General features: G+C 37.2%; 1 protein-coding gene across 1 annotated transcript in view; it reads left to right on the top strand.

Moving 5' to 3' along the window:
• The first annotated feature begins 2,972 nt into the window (after window positions 1-2,972).
• LOC124356519 overlaps window positions 2,973-15,803 on the top strand; it is a 67,533-nt gene continuing 54,702 nt past the window's right edge. The window contains exons 1-2 of the mRNA XM_046807573.1: window positions 2,973-3,898; window positions 6,546-6,713. Coding sequence (XP_046663529.1) covers window positions 3,485-3,898; window positions 6,546-6,713 — 582 coding nt within the window. The 5' untranslated portion in view covers window positions 2,973-3,484. The remainder of the gene's footprint in view (window positions 3,899-6,545; window positions 6,714-15,803) is intronic.

Genomic DNA, 15,803 nt, shown 5'->3' with positions numbered 1-15,803 from the left:
CCCCACCTGACGTAAAGGGTAGATTCCAATCGCAGAAACGTTGTATTATACCATTTGTAACGTATAATAATAGCACATGTCCGAAATCCTGTTATCCTATCAAACCTTCCATCGTAAATAACAAACTTTAAACAAAGGAAGAAACACTTACATGCAAATGGAAATGATATACCAGGTGATTTCGATAAAAATGGGTATTTTTTCATAATAGATATAAGTTGCGAAAGAAACATTTTTTGTTCAGTACACAAGGGGTCGCAAATGTTACGTTTTCGAGAAGTTTCAGAATTTGTAGACAACACATTGTGTTCCCTTTGAGAGTCGGCCAACGCATAGCTGCTGAAACAAAACATTATTTCCTTTGTAATAACACATAAAAGAACCACATAATGAGAATGAGAATCAAAAATAAAATTAGTATTACAGTACAAGCAAATGTTCAAAAATTCCCCGTTTGTATCGATGCAAAGCTGAGGTCTTTGTAACATCGCCTGTTTTATATTTTTAAGAGTTGGAGCATTTCTCCCACTTCTTTTAAATAATATTATTTTTTTACATTCTTATTAGCATGAAATGGCATTTAGTTTCGGTAGCTTTATGTTTTTCTGGCCGAATCTCAAATGGAACACTATGTGTTGCCTACAAGGAGGCGTTTCACAAATTCTCAATATTCCTGGAAACAAAAAATTTGGGACAGCGTGTATTCACATCTTCTATTGACCCTGCAAACATGCGCACTTCACCCAGTATTTGTGATCTGACACTGAACTTCAATTTGACGATTATTCCAAATTAATGTTTCATAATTTAAAACTATTAGTGTTATTGTTAATTGTAATTGTTATATCTCCAATCTAGAGTGTAACTTGTATAGTTGGAGCTAAACATACAAGTCTATCGATATTGTAAAGAGCGCAATCAAACCCGTGTTTATCAAGCCTCTCTAAAAGCTAAATGGCACCCTTCATTACACGCTTCCTGTCATTTATACTGTCACCATTTGATAGCCGTAGCCTTTAAATATTAACCTGAATTTGTCTATCGAAGTTACGTAGGAAGCGATACATATCGACAAGAAAATATCCGCAACAACGAAACAACATTCTTAGCGCAGGTGAGCATTACAAGTGTAATATGTAGGCGACCTTACAATAAACTCCACTTCAATGAAGTGTACGTAGGAAGTGATACATATAGACAAGAAAATATCCGCAACAACGAAACAACATTCTTAGCGCAGGTGAGCATTACAAGTGTAATATGTAGGCGACCTTATAATAAACTCCACTTCAATGAAGTTTACGTAGGAAGCGATACATATAGACAAGAAAATATCCGCAACAACGAAACAACATTCTTAACGTAGGTGAGCATTACAAGTGTAATCTGTAGGCGACCTTACAATAAACTCCACTTCAATGAAGTTTACGTAGGAAGTGATACATATAGACAAGAAAATATCCGCAACAACGAAACAACATTCTTAGCGTAGGTGAGCATTACAAGTGTAATCTGTAGGCGACCTTACAATAAACTCCACTTCAATGAAGTTTACGTAGGAAGTGATACATATAGACAAGAAAATATCCGCAACAACGAAACAACATTCTTAACGTAGGTGAGCATTACAAGTGTAATCTGTAGGCGACCTTACAATAAACTCCACTTCAATGAAGTTTACGTAGGAAGTGATACATATAGACAAGAAAATATCCGCAACAACGAAACAACATTCTTAGCGCAGGTGAGCATTACAAGTGTAATATGTAGGCGACCTTACAATAAACTCCACTTCAATGAAGTTTACGTAGGAAGCGATACATATAGACAAGAAAATATCCGCAACAACGAAACAACATTCTTAGCGCAGGTGAGCATTACAAGTGTAATATGTAGGCGACCTTACAATAAACTCCACTTCAATGAAGTTTACGTAGGAAGTGATACATATAGACAAGAAAATATCCGCAACAACGAAACAACATTCTTAGCGCAGGTGAGCATTACAAGTGTAATCTGTAGGCGACCTTACATAAACTCCACTTCAATTCCAGGTGGAATATATGTATTGAATATTGATCTGACATTGAAGTGAGATCTAATATAATTTTTTGGCGAGTTTATGTCTGCACAAGATAAACGTATATTTTTTCTCAATTGTAATAAAAACATATGCGATTGTTTAGTTTGTAATACCATTACTTTGATGTCTGTTAGCGATGATTCGTTATATTTTGGATTTGTTTACACGGATGACATAACAAAACGGGACAATGTTGCCTGTAAAACAATTGTTTATCGAGTAGTGTGTCGAACTGTTATGTTTTATGTCATTTTCTTATTCTATTTTGTGGACCTCTAAATGTTTTAAAATGCGTTAATGATCAGAATGCCAGTATTGTGTAAATCTAGCAATTAAACACTGAAAATTTGCATTTATGTTTTTTTTTTAATGTCTTGTACGAAAAATAAAATTAGTTTTTTATCCCAGTGAGTGCAGTCTTAACTGAGGTTATGCTAGCAAACTTATACTGACATCATATTTGATCAAATATACTCAACTTGAGGTTTGTGGAATTTCTACAACAACGACCTTGTGAAGTGAAGTGAAGACGTCTCCACTGTACCGGTTCGGACCTTGGACTTTGCCGACCACTCGAATACTCATCCTGGTGTTCCAGGAACGGCCACACTGTCACATTGAAACTCTCCTTTGTCAGTCGGTACTCGTGGCCTTCACAAATCTTGAAGAAAACAAATCATAAGTTATTCAAACATTGAAACGTCTGATCCAAAGTGTACACTGGTAATGGGTAGAAAATAGACTTGAGTCATTATAGTGGAAATAGTCTATGAGCTGTCAGCATTCTGAACAAATGACAGGAAACGAGAAACAGTGGACGAAAAGTTGTTAGTTTAGTGAGCCTTATCGCCGGAATCATCAATCCTATCGCTGGCGATTGAACAGTCGTATCGGACATAGCATCTGAACTGTTCTCCGAGAGCCAGTGTGTCGCGAGCAGACCATCTGACACGGTCTACAGTCCGGTAGTCTAATTAGGCGTGTGATTGGTGCCGGTCAACAGGAGACTCTTAAGTGAATTGTTGTGTTGCAGCCGCCTCTTGAATAACAATTACAACTGTTGTGTAACTCGTGAGTTACCGTTAAAACTGTTTCGTGTCTGTGTGTGTGTGTGTGTACATTTTTTTAGTTGAATACAAATTAATAATAATAACTTTGACATTAAAAACCGTTCGGAAAAGTGATTTTAGGCTAGTTGAAATCACTTAAATCACATACCTTTTTTGATAATACAATTAAGAATTTTGAACCCAATCTTGACTTGTGTACATTGTAAATATAGTCAGTGTAAGTTATTCCTGAAAATAATAGTTAATTATAAAAATAAAAAAACCTCTAGCTCTACTTAAAAAAGCTGAATCAAGTTTGTAGAATTGCTGGAGGATCACCGACGCTTTTGGTATGAAGATGCATGAAAGACTGGAACCTGTTGTGTCGGAATGTGGTGACGAGTGGAAGATTCAGTGGTCTACGGATGGAACTCGTAAAAACACAAAACGGAATAAAGTCCGTAGAAGTAAAAGTCTGCCTCAAGAGGTTGTAGGGTTCCCTCCAAACAGACACGGACACAGGCCCCAGCGGTGCGCGACCAGCCCAGAGCTCTCGGGCAACTCATCCAGCGGCAGACAAGTGAAACACATCTTGAAGTTCGTCACCAAGTTGGGTAGTCTGAGGGCGAGGAGGGCAGACAACGTGTTTTCTACCAGGCGTCTGCAGTTTACCGACGAGCTCCGTGGAGGCTGCCGCGTAGAGAGGTGTTACATCATATCTGCGACTTGGAGGGCGGAGTGGGTGTTTGGTCCTGAGTATTCGGAGGTTTGTTTCACTTGACAAACGTGTTTTTTTTTTAATAATACATTTAATGTCTTGATGTTTTGATGTATTTGGAAGTTCAATCGTGCATAATTAGTACCAGTGCTGTGTGACATTTAACCAATTATTGGGAGCCTATTAAAGTGACTGCAAGACAGACATAAACAGTAACAATAGGCTTGGAGGATTCCCTCTCGTTGGTGTGAAAAACATTCAAAGACTATTTAGTTAATTTGATAGCATCCTAGTAACTTGAGATTTGGAAGTGTTGAAAAATTTGATTCAGAGAGATCTTACGTTTACCAGTGATCAAAATATTAGTGTAGAAACATATAATAAGCCTTTAAGCGCAGTGTTACATTATTAACTGTTGTTCTCCGTGATTTTAGTTAGGGAAATCTCAATTTGATTCTACATTCTATACAATTTCAAACGTGTAATAGTCATTCACGTATCACATGAAATTTAAACATCTCTTGATGATGGTCTTACACGTGTAACGTACAATTAAACATCAGTCGATCAATTTGTTGATATATGTAAGGTCCAATTTCAAACCTGAACGTATTACTTTTATTGTCCGGGTTTTGACTAGAGAATTCCTACCTTATAGTAAGGCTTCAGCTATCATAATAGATCATTTAACTTATTTATCGTGTTAGTTAAATATATTTTAGTCTTCTTCTGTATTGATGATCTGGAACTTATCAAGTGGAAGTAGAAATGATTATTGATGCTGAATGGTCTGCCTATACCTTCAAGGCAGTTTACCTCATATAGATATATACTATACTTGAGAGATTAGTCCTCATAAAAACAACAGAACTTATCTTGATTGCCTAAAATCTAAACATACTTCATCCATTTTTTCATTAGTTTATATTTCTCGCGAAATGTCAAAAATCTTCATCCAACAATTATTTATCATTAGGTTTTGGAGCAATAGTAGTTTTGCTTAAACATTACAACTGGTAAAAAAATATTAATACTCATTTCCTGAGTCTTGGGCAAATCTAAGATATGCATGTATAAAATTCACTTTTTAAGGAGCACAGCGAACAAACGTGGACAGTCCAATAAATTAACCAGATTGATGAGCCATTTACGTTTACTAGATAATTCAATAATAATCACGGATTTGGAAGCTAGCTTTTTATTTTAAGAAATAAGTTAATTATTTAAATTACCAGAAGATGAGATTAAGATGAGATATATTAAAATAAATATATATCTGTGAGTCAATTTTCCAATGAGTCTAACAATTAAACACTTTAAACTAATTCAAAGTATATATTTTTCCAATTAGGTACCAAATAGAATTTATAAATCCCGGCTTTATTGCATATAATTATAGTCTAATAGTGTAAGAGAGAAGCCACTCTATAAATTCCAACTTTAGAGTATCGTATTCATTCTGACCGATCAAAATAAGAGAAATTAATTGTAGTAAACTCACATTTTTTAGGAAGCACGTAATCATTGTAACACATATGTATGTTAAGTCCCATTTAAAACACTTCCTATACATGTCTCATTTTGTTTGTAATATTTCAACTTCGTACACCGTGCTGTTGAGAAAGGTGAAGTGTGGAGAATCACACCCAGAAACTGTTGGATCTTCACAGTTACTGTAATTAAAGATATTAGGTATTGGTGTGAGTTCACCTCAAAACAAATAACTAAAAGTGAAAAATTTCACTTAGTTTAGGAAAACATAGTTAAGCCACTTCATAGAGTTTGACAAAACAATGCTTCGTTGTCCATCAGAATAATTACCGAGCAAAAACTAACCATCAGTTCCATACGCATAGTCTTGAATTCAATGACGCACTCTAGTTCAGGCTAATCGGGCAATAGGTCATGTCGAACTTCTCAAAATCTTGACCTCTCAGAGGTTAGTCGTTATAATAAATTTGCTTATCGCGGTCGTACAAATCTATAAACATTAAAGCATTAGGCTATACAGTATAACAAAGTCCGCAATTTAAGTCTACTCGAAAGTACTTGGTGAATATTTCTTAAAACTTTACATTACTAATCTTGAAAATTTCCTGAACAACTTGAAAAAAACCATTTTTTCTCTTAGAACTAGAAGCTTTGGATACACCACATTTCACCACTTGGTTCTAAAAAGGACCTTTGCTCATGCTTCCGGAGTAATAGGATTTCCAGGATTGGTAAGGTCGGTTGTTGGGGTGGAAGAAAGGGAGTCTAGCGCTGTTCAGTAGTCACCAAGGTAGCTCTACACCCACTCTCCAGAACAGTGGTACTTTCCACAGTAGACTAGACCTATCGATCTACCCTGGTCCCAATATTTCGACATTTGCGGTTAGTCATGTGCCACTCCTGGACATCCGTGGGTTTGTTCGGATGGAAGTGACAGATCGGTTTTTTGCTGTACCCAGTTTAGGTTCTACTGGAAAATATAATCCATCCAGAATATTCATCCAGGGACGTATTTTTGTTAGAAAAGCTTGTGTAACAATGTTAGAATCATGTAAATAAATTAATGTACGATAATGAGTTGGAAAAATCGTGTGGGTGCTTCAGAACACAATGTGTAACACGTGCGCATGATTCTGAGCCAACAAAACTAAAATGTTATATTGTGGTGTGACACTGTCTATAGTTTTGTTACATTCTGTTGCAGAGTGGAGGCGGGCTGTGCGGTGAGGGTGAAGTGCGGTCAGCAGTGGGAGGCGGCAGTGTGCGGATACATCACCTCACAGGTGTCTCTCCTGAGGGTCTGTCCCGCTTCCCCAAGCTGGAGGAGTGTGCACACTTCCACTACGAGCATGTCGAGCTAGGACCTATCCAGGTACTGTGTTGTCTCGATAACTGTAGATATATTGATAATGGTCAGCGACTCAAACAACACAATTAACGCTCGATTAAAAATATAAAACATCTGTAACTAGAGGTTTCTTATAATCGGCGCCACATGTCCTTACCACTAGACTATTCACACAAATATCGTTGTGGCAGAACTTATCTACTCATGATAGTCTAATATAATTGCTATAATGGGATAGAGTCCAGGTTCTTGGATAGGTGTACAATGGAAGTTATTAGCAGTCAGGTGGCAGGACTCGGCGGGCAGCCATGTAAAACCGGATAAATACCGGCAATCACAAAACAAGGATTCTAATCGAAGTATTCAACCGGTTTTAATAGTAAACATTTTAAAATTAAAAATTAATGGTACAGAACATGAATACCTGCAAATGTTCATTTTATAATTTTAAATATAAATTATGTACAATAGTTTTGTTATTATAAATTAAATAACTTTGTTTGCTTCTATAATTAAAATTCTACGATCATCTAGTTTACAAATCAGTTTTAAAAACTAAACTTGGTTGATAATTAAAGAAAAAAAATATATATAAAAAACAGAGAAATAAATTGCTTCATTCTCGTGCTACTCGTTGTGGTTCAGTTTGGAACTAATCTCGGCACGTTTAGTCTTAACCAACATTTATTAAGCTTTCAATCACCTCAAGACTAATACTGCACATGGTAAAGCATATTATTACAATGTTGAGTTTATAGGTTGCTCTTATCATAATGAATTCAACTTCTATCTTATGATTCCGGGTTTCCTTCGGTCAATTATACATTGATAATGTTAATTATACTCGTGTACTACTATGTTTGAATACGATTTATCTGGAATATGAGTTTAATTAGTGTAAGTATGGACGTATGTTCTAAATTTATAAGATAACATGTATAAATAACTAAGCAAGATTATAGGTCAAATGTAACAACATATTGGTGGACTTCCACTAGGACCTGATGGCTCGGACGAAAATGCTAAAAGACATCAAAGAATTTATAAGAGCGATATAATTGAAATACCTATTCATTGCAGATGTATAAAATAAGCTATGGATAATAATACGCCAAAATAGATGTTTATTTTTAGTCCCATGTCAGATGATCGATATGTAGAATTAGTGACTAATTCTTAAAGTAATATTTCGTTAAAAAGTTAAAACAAAATCGTATCACTTTTTTTACGTTTAACTCTCTAAAATAAACTTTCGAATGAGTTTATTAGTTATAGTCTGAAACGTTGTTTTAAGAGTTAATGATAAATACTGTACTATTTTGTGATAACAAAAACCCGTGTAAAATAAAATAAAGTTTAGTTTATATATTTAAAAATATTTCATTTTTCAACTTTTTTTCTTTGCGTATGGATGCATACATTATAGGTCATAAAATATAATTTCTAAAAAAGGCTAATGGCTTGATCTAAATATACTCCAGTGTAGGCTACACATAGAAACATGTATGCGGACAAGGTGACAAATATCAGTGAAACTTACAAATTTTACTGAGATCAATAGCATGAATGTACTAGAGGCCATCTAGAGTTTAGACCTTTAAGAACAATATCAATCCTCAAACATCTTACGCCCTTATTCATTCAATTACGTTGGGATACGCATTAAACATATTTGGTACAACGATTTAAGGTATACTTATTTCATATCCCGTACATATGTTGTATCAATTACAATTCTTACACTGAAAATATACCTTTGTGGATTTTAAACCCACCCAAGTACAAGGGCAGGCCTTCCTCGTCGGCGGGGGTAGTTGGATACTACACCGAAAGGAGCGCTAGCTACGGTATCTAGTTTTTAATTGGCTGACGGTATTCTGAAATATCAATTGAGACAAATCAAATACTATTAATGACCATTATAGTTGACGTTCTTTACAGTATTCAATATTTAAATTTGTCAACGTAATTTATGTACACATTGCCATAATTGTTTACGTTTTTATTTAATCTATCATAAACCACGTGCTTATGTGATTTGGTGCAGTTCCTTTACCCTACTCACACTATTTATATTGTATGGCGATTAATGGGTGTGAAATCGAAAGCAATTTGAATACTCCCCAGTGATACAAATATTCAAAGTATACCCGCAGACGAACAGTGTATCATAATTCAATTTTGTTTTAAGTTGTTTCGACATTTTAACTATGACAGCTGACATATAGTAAATGGGCGGAATGACGAGTGTCTGTGACCCGTGGGGGTTGACAATTGTAATACAGACTCACTTCCCTCGCTTCGGGCGAGAGAGAAAGCCAGCAATGGCCATGAACACCTCTCTTTGAACGGTTAATTTGTAATAGTCTTAATGCAGTTATCATCGCTTTAGTTGTTGGCGCTAGTCAGTATTAGTGACTTGTGTTATTAATGAATTCCGATGTTGGTAGTACTAACAAAAATAAAATACAAGTACAAAACCTCTAGATTAATGATTTTACCATATAGAAATATTATAATTCAGAAAAGTTATTAAATTTTGCTCGCTATTACTTTTAAACTTCTCCGATATTGTTTCAACCAAAATTGTGTAAGACGCATACAAAATTAGATGTTTATCAAAACGTGTTTTATAGTTGATCTACCCATAAAAATAAAATAATGAACTTTCAATACTTTGGTGGTGAACTTCTTATATATCTCAGGTTAAGAAATAACCCATTTGATTTATTTTATAACATATTTTAATCAAATGTTCACAAAACTGTAAGTCCACAATCAAAGCAAACAAATTTCGTGATTATTTAAATAATATCTGACGAAGTTCATAATTTTTTGTTTTATTTTACACACTATTTAATGTTTTTTTTACATCAATTACAGGAATAAATATAAATAAATAATAATAAAAAAATAGAATTGGTGATAATTTCCTAGGCTGCCCTCAAAGGGTTGCCAACAGCAACAGCCAAGCCCCTAGCTAGCGTGGTCAAACTTTACTCTAGCAATAAGTTTTACGTTCAACCTTCTTTAATTTGTAATAAATATTCTTTCTGGTTGGCTATTCCTATGTAAAATATAAGCATCTTGAAGTTCACGTGTGCTAACTTCTAACTTTTTTAATAAACAACTTTGGCTATAAAAAATACATGATTTGTCTTTCAACATCTCTTTCATTGAACACTTTATTCCAATTTTTATGTTGCAATGTTCGATGCTTTTCTTACTAAAAATGTTCAGATTTATTTGTTAAGATTCAGCGTACTTGCTTCTAAAATAAACTGATAAATAAAAGGCGTTTTGTTCAAGATAAAAAAATGGTATTTAGGCTATACCGTACCTCGCCTGTCAGATCGCAGGTCGATGCCTGTAACAGTTAGTCTAAAACTATAATACAAACCGATGTCTGATGTGGCAATAGTAGTGTGTTTGCTATCTCTAGTGTGATGACATCAAATCGCCAAAAAAATGTTTATCTTTCGTCGATTTATATATGTGTACGTTTATTAATATTATTATGATAGGTACTATCCGATTGGTATAACGTATTTTCAGTCTCACTTTGTGTATGAAAACTCAGAATTACGCAGTCGGACTAATTAAATATCTTGCTTTGTTAATAATATTTAACTTGAAGTTGATATTTTGTTCTATCGAGCGTCTTCTGCTTCTACGCGCAAATACAGGCAGTTGACGTCAACCGCTCAGCCGCGGTAAACAAAACACAATTACTAATTTCATGCTTCAATATTTGTGTAGTTGTATACACAGTTAAATCTATGCTCTATGAAACTACATGTCAATTTAGATTCCAATATGTTTTTCAACGATGTCATGGTTTGAAATTAAAATAATTTAAATATAAATTCAAATACATTAAGTAATACAAATACACAACCATATTTTAAAGTAATATATATGTGATATGTAAGTATCCTGGAATCCCATTTTAGAAAATATAAATTCTATATAAAAGGTAGAGGACTTGTCTTTTAGTTCTTAATATGTAGCCATTAGCCTTTCACTACAAACCATACTACTAAATCTCGTGTATATAACCACCAGTCAGTGATAGCTCTCACTGTGTATAGTTGTCAGTGATAGGCTCTCACTGTTCGTGATGTTCGTCAGTGATATCTCCTGTTTATGTTGCTTCGTAGATATACTGTATCAGCCTTTCACTACAAACCACACTAACGACTCTCGTGTATATAACCTACCACAGTCAGTGATAGCTCTTCCACTGTTTTACATGTTGAGGTTTCTGTTGTAGTAGGATATAGCTGTATTAGCCTTTCACTACAAAACCACACTACTGACTCTCGTGTATATAACCACTCAGTCCAGTGATAGCTCTCATTGTTTATGTTGAGGTCTAGTTGCAGTAGGATATAGCTGTATTAGCTTTCACTACAAACCACACTACTGGACTCACGTGTATATAACCAACCGAGTGTCACAGTTGATAGCTCTCAACTGTTTATGTTGAGGTCTAGTTGCAGTAGGATATAGCCATTAGCGACTGTCACTACAAACCACGCAACTGTGCTCTCGTGTATATAACCACTGAGTGTCCAGTGATAGCTCTCATTTCTCACTGTTTTATGTTGAGGTTCTAGTTGCAGTAGGATATAGCCAATTAGCCTGTCAAGACAAACCACGCAACTGGCTCTCGTGTTGATATAACCACCAGTCAGTGATAGTCACTCTCGCTCTGTTTATGTTGAGGTCTAGTTGTCAGTAGGATAATAGCCATTAGCCTGTCACTACAAACCACACTGACTGGACTCTCGTGTATATAACCACCAGTCAGTGATAGCTCTGACCTGTTTATGTTTTGAGGTCCTAGTTGGCAGTAGGATAATAGCCATTAGCCTGTCACTACAAACCACGCAAACTGACTCTCGCGTGTATATAACCACCAGTCAGTGATAGCTCTGCACTGTTTATGTTGAGGTCTAGTTGTCGTAGGATATAGCTGTATTAGCCTAGTCACTACAAACCACAACTACTGACTCTCGTGTAATATAACCACCAGTCAGAGATAGCTCTCACCTGTTTATGTTGAGGTCTAGTTGCAGTAGGATATAGCCATTAGCCTGTCACTACAAACCACACTACTGACTCATCGTGTATATAACCAACTGAGTGTCAGTGATAGCTCTCACTGTTTATGTTGAGGTCTAGTTGCAGTAGGATATAGCCATTAGCCTGTCACTACATACCACACTACTGACTCACGTGTATAGAACTGAGTGTCAGTGATAGCTCTCACTGTTTATGTTAAGGTCTAGTTTGCAGTAGGATATAGCCATTAGCCTGTCACTACAAACCCACGCAACTGGCTCACGTGTATATAACCACCAGTCAGTGATAGCTCTTACTGTTTATGTTGAGGTCTAGTTGCAGTATGGAATGTAGCCATTAGCCTGTCCACAACAAACCAACGCGGCCCCCACCCCCCCCCCCCACTGGCTCTCGTGTATATAACCACCAGTCAGTGATAGCTCTGACTGTTTATGTTGAGGTCTAGTTGCCAGTATGGATATAGCCATTAGCCTTCACTTACAAACCACGCAACTGGCTCTCGTGTATTAACCACCAGTCAGTGATAGCTCTCACTGTTTATGTTGAGGTCTAGTTGCAGTAGGAATTAATAGCCATTAGCCTGTCACTATCTACAATCATACTACAGCCTCTCGAGTATATAACCACCAGTCAGTGATGATAGCTTCTTCACTGTTTATGTTGAGGTCTAGTTGTCGTAGGATATAGCTGTATTAGCCTTTCACTACAAACCAATACTACAGACTCTCGTGTATGTAACCACCAGTCAGTGATAGCTCTCACTGTTTATGTTGAGGTTTTAGTTGTCGTAGGATATAGCTGTATTTAGCCTTTCACAACAAACCATACACTACTGACTCTCGTGTATTACTAACCACCATGTCAGTGATAGCTCTCACTGTTTATGTTGAGGTCTATTGTTGTTGTAAGATATAGCTGTATTAGCCTTTCACTACAAACCACACTACTGACTATCGTGTATATAACCACCAGTCAGTGATAGCTCTCACTGTTTATGTTGAGGTCTAGTTGTCGTAGGATATAGCCTGTATTAGCCTGTCTCACTACAAACAATGCAACTGGCTCTCGTGTTATATAACCACCAGTCAGTGATAGCTCTCGCTGTTTTATGTTGAGGTCTAGTTGCAGTAAGGATATAGCCATTAGCCTGTCACAACAAACCACACTTACTTGACTCTCGTGTATATAAACCACCAGTCAGTGATAGCTCTGACTGTTTATGTTGATGTGCTAGTTGCCAGTAGGATATAGCCATTAGCCTGTCACTACAAACCCCAAACGCAACTGGACTCTCGTGTATATAACCTCCAGTCAACAGTGAAGACTAGCTCTCACTGTTTATGTTGAGGTTCTAGTTGTCAGTAGGATTATAGCTGTTATTAGCCTTTCACTACAAACCACGCAACTTGACTCTCGTGTATATAACCACCAGTCAGAGATAGCTTTCATCTCATTGTTTATGTTGAGGTCTAGTTGCAGTAGGATATAGCCATTGTAATAGCCTGTCACTACATCCACAACTACTGACTCTCGTGTATAGAACTGAGTGTCAGTGATAGCTCTCACTGTTTTATGTTTGGAGGTCTAGTGTGCAGTAGATATAGCCATTAGCCTGCACTACATACTCACACTACTGACTCACGTGTACTAGAACTGAGTGTCAGTGATAGCTCTCTACCTGTTTATGTTTGAGGTCTAGTTGCAGTAGGATATAGCCATTAGCCTGTCACTACAAATACCACGGCAACTACTGAACTCAACGTGTAATATAACCACCAGTGTCAGTGATAGCTCTTACTGTTTTATCTGATAGTGAGGTCTAGTATGTCGTATGATTGTAGCCATTAGCCTGTCACAACAAACCACGCAATACTGACTCTCGTGTATATAACCACCAGTCAGTGGATAGCTCTGACTGTTTATGTTGAGGTCTAGTTGCAGTAGGATGATAGCCATTAGCCTGTCACTTACAAACCACGACAACTACGACTCTCGTGTATATAACCACCAGTCAGTGATAGCTCTCACTGTTTATGTTGAGGTCTAGTTGCAGTAGGATATAGCCATTAGCCTGTCACTACAAAACTCATTCCGCACGCAACAGGCTCTCGTGTATATAACCACCAGTCAGTGATAGCTCTCACTGTTTATGTTGAGGTCTAGTTGTCAGTAGGATATAGCTGTATTAGCCTGTCACTACAAACCACACTACTGACTCTCGTGGTATGTAACCACCAGTCAGTGATAGCTCTCACTGTTTATGTTGAGGTTTTAGTTGTTGTAGGATATAGCTGTATTAGCCTTTCACTACAAACCACACTACTGACTCTCGTGTATGTAACCACCACGTCAGTGATAGCTCTGCCCCTCACTGTTTATGTTGAGGAGTCTAGTTGTCGTGTTAGGATATAGCTGTATTAGACCTTTCACTACAAACCTCACTACTGACTCTCGTGTATATAACTAACCACCAGTCGCAGTGGGATAGCTCTCACTGTTTTATGTTGAAGGGTCCTAGTTGCAGTAGGATATAGCCGTATTACCCCTGTCACTACAAACCACGCAACTGGCTCACGTGTATATAACCACCAGTCCCAGAGTGATAGCTCTCACTCAACTGTTTATGTTGAGGTTCTAGGTTGCAGTAGGATATAGCACCATTAGCCCTGTCACTAACAACCACACTACTGACTCTCGTGTATATAACCACCAGTCAGTGATAGCTCTCACTTGTTTATGTGTGAGGTCTAGTTTGCAGTAGGATATAGCCCATTAGCCCTGTCACATACAAACCACAACTACTGACTCACGTGTAATAGTAGACCACCTGAGTTGTCAGTGATAGCTCTCAATGTTTATGTTGAGGTCTAGTTGCAGTAGGAATATATAGCCATTAGCCAGAGATGGCCCTGGAAATAGTACAACACACTACTGACTACACCACGCAACTGGGCTCTCGTGCTATATACCCACCAGTGTCCAGTGATAGCTCTCGCTGTTTATGTTGAGGTCTAGTTGCAGTAGGATATAGCCATTAGCCTGTCACAACCAAACCACACTACTGACTCTCGTGTATATAACCGACCAGTCAGTGATAGCTCTGGGACTGTTTATGTTGAGGTCTAGTTGCAGTAGGATATAGCCATTAGCCTGTCACTACAAACCACGCACTACTGACTCTCGTGTATATAACCACCAGTCAGTGATAGCTCTCACTGTTTATGTTGAGGTCTAGGTTGTCGTAGGATATAGCTGTATTAGCCTTTCACTACAAACCAGCTCACTACTGCGACTCTACGTGTATATAACCACCAGTCAGGAGATAGCTCTCATTGTTTATGTTGAGGTCTAGTTGCAGTAGGATATAGCCAGTATTAGCCTGTCACTACAAACCAACACTACTGACTCACTCGTGTATACATAGTACCAACCCAAATGGCAGTGATAGCTCTCACTGTTTATGTTGAGGTCTAGTTATGCAGTTGGATATAGCCAATTAGCCTGTCACTACATACCACACTACTGACTCACGTGTATAGAACTGAGTGTCAGTGATTTTATACTCTCACTGTTTATGTTAGAGGTCTAGTTGCAGTAGGATATAGCCATTAGCCTGTCCACTACAAAACCACGCAACTGGCTCTCGTGTATATAACCACCAGTGTCAGTGATAGCTCTTACTGTTTATGTTGAGGTCTAGTTGTCGTAATGATGTAGCCATTAGCCTGTCACAACAAACCACACTACTGGCATCTCGTAGTATATAACCACCAGTCAGTGATAGCTCTGACTGTTTATGTTGAGTCTAGTTGCAGTATGATATAGCCATTAGCCTATCACTACAAACCCCCACTACTGACTCACGTGTATATAGACCCACCAGTGTCAGTGATAGCTCTGACTGTTTTATGTTTGAGGGTCATAGTTGCAAGTAGTGATATAGCCATTTAAGTAGCCTGTCACTACAAACCACAATACTACTGACTCACGTGTATAGAAAACTGAGTGTCAGTGATAGCTCGCAAC

The sequence above is a fragment of the Homalodisca vitripennis genome, chromosome 3, assembly GCF_021130785.1.
Source record: "Homalodisca vitripennis isolate AUS2020 chromosome 3, UT_GWSS_2.1, whole genome shotgun sequence".
In the NCBI taxonomy this organism is placed as follows: Eukaryota; Metazoa; Arthropoda; class Insecta; order Hemiptera; family Cicadellidae; genus Homalodisca; species Homalodisca vitripennis.
This window is presented reverse-complemented; position numbering and strand designations above follow the sequence as displayed.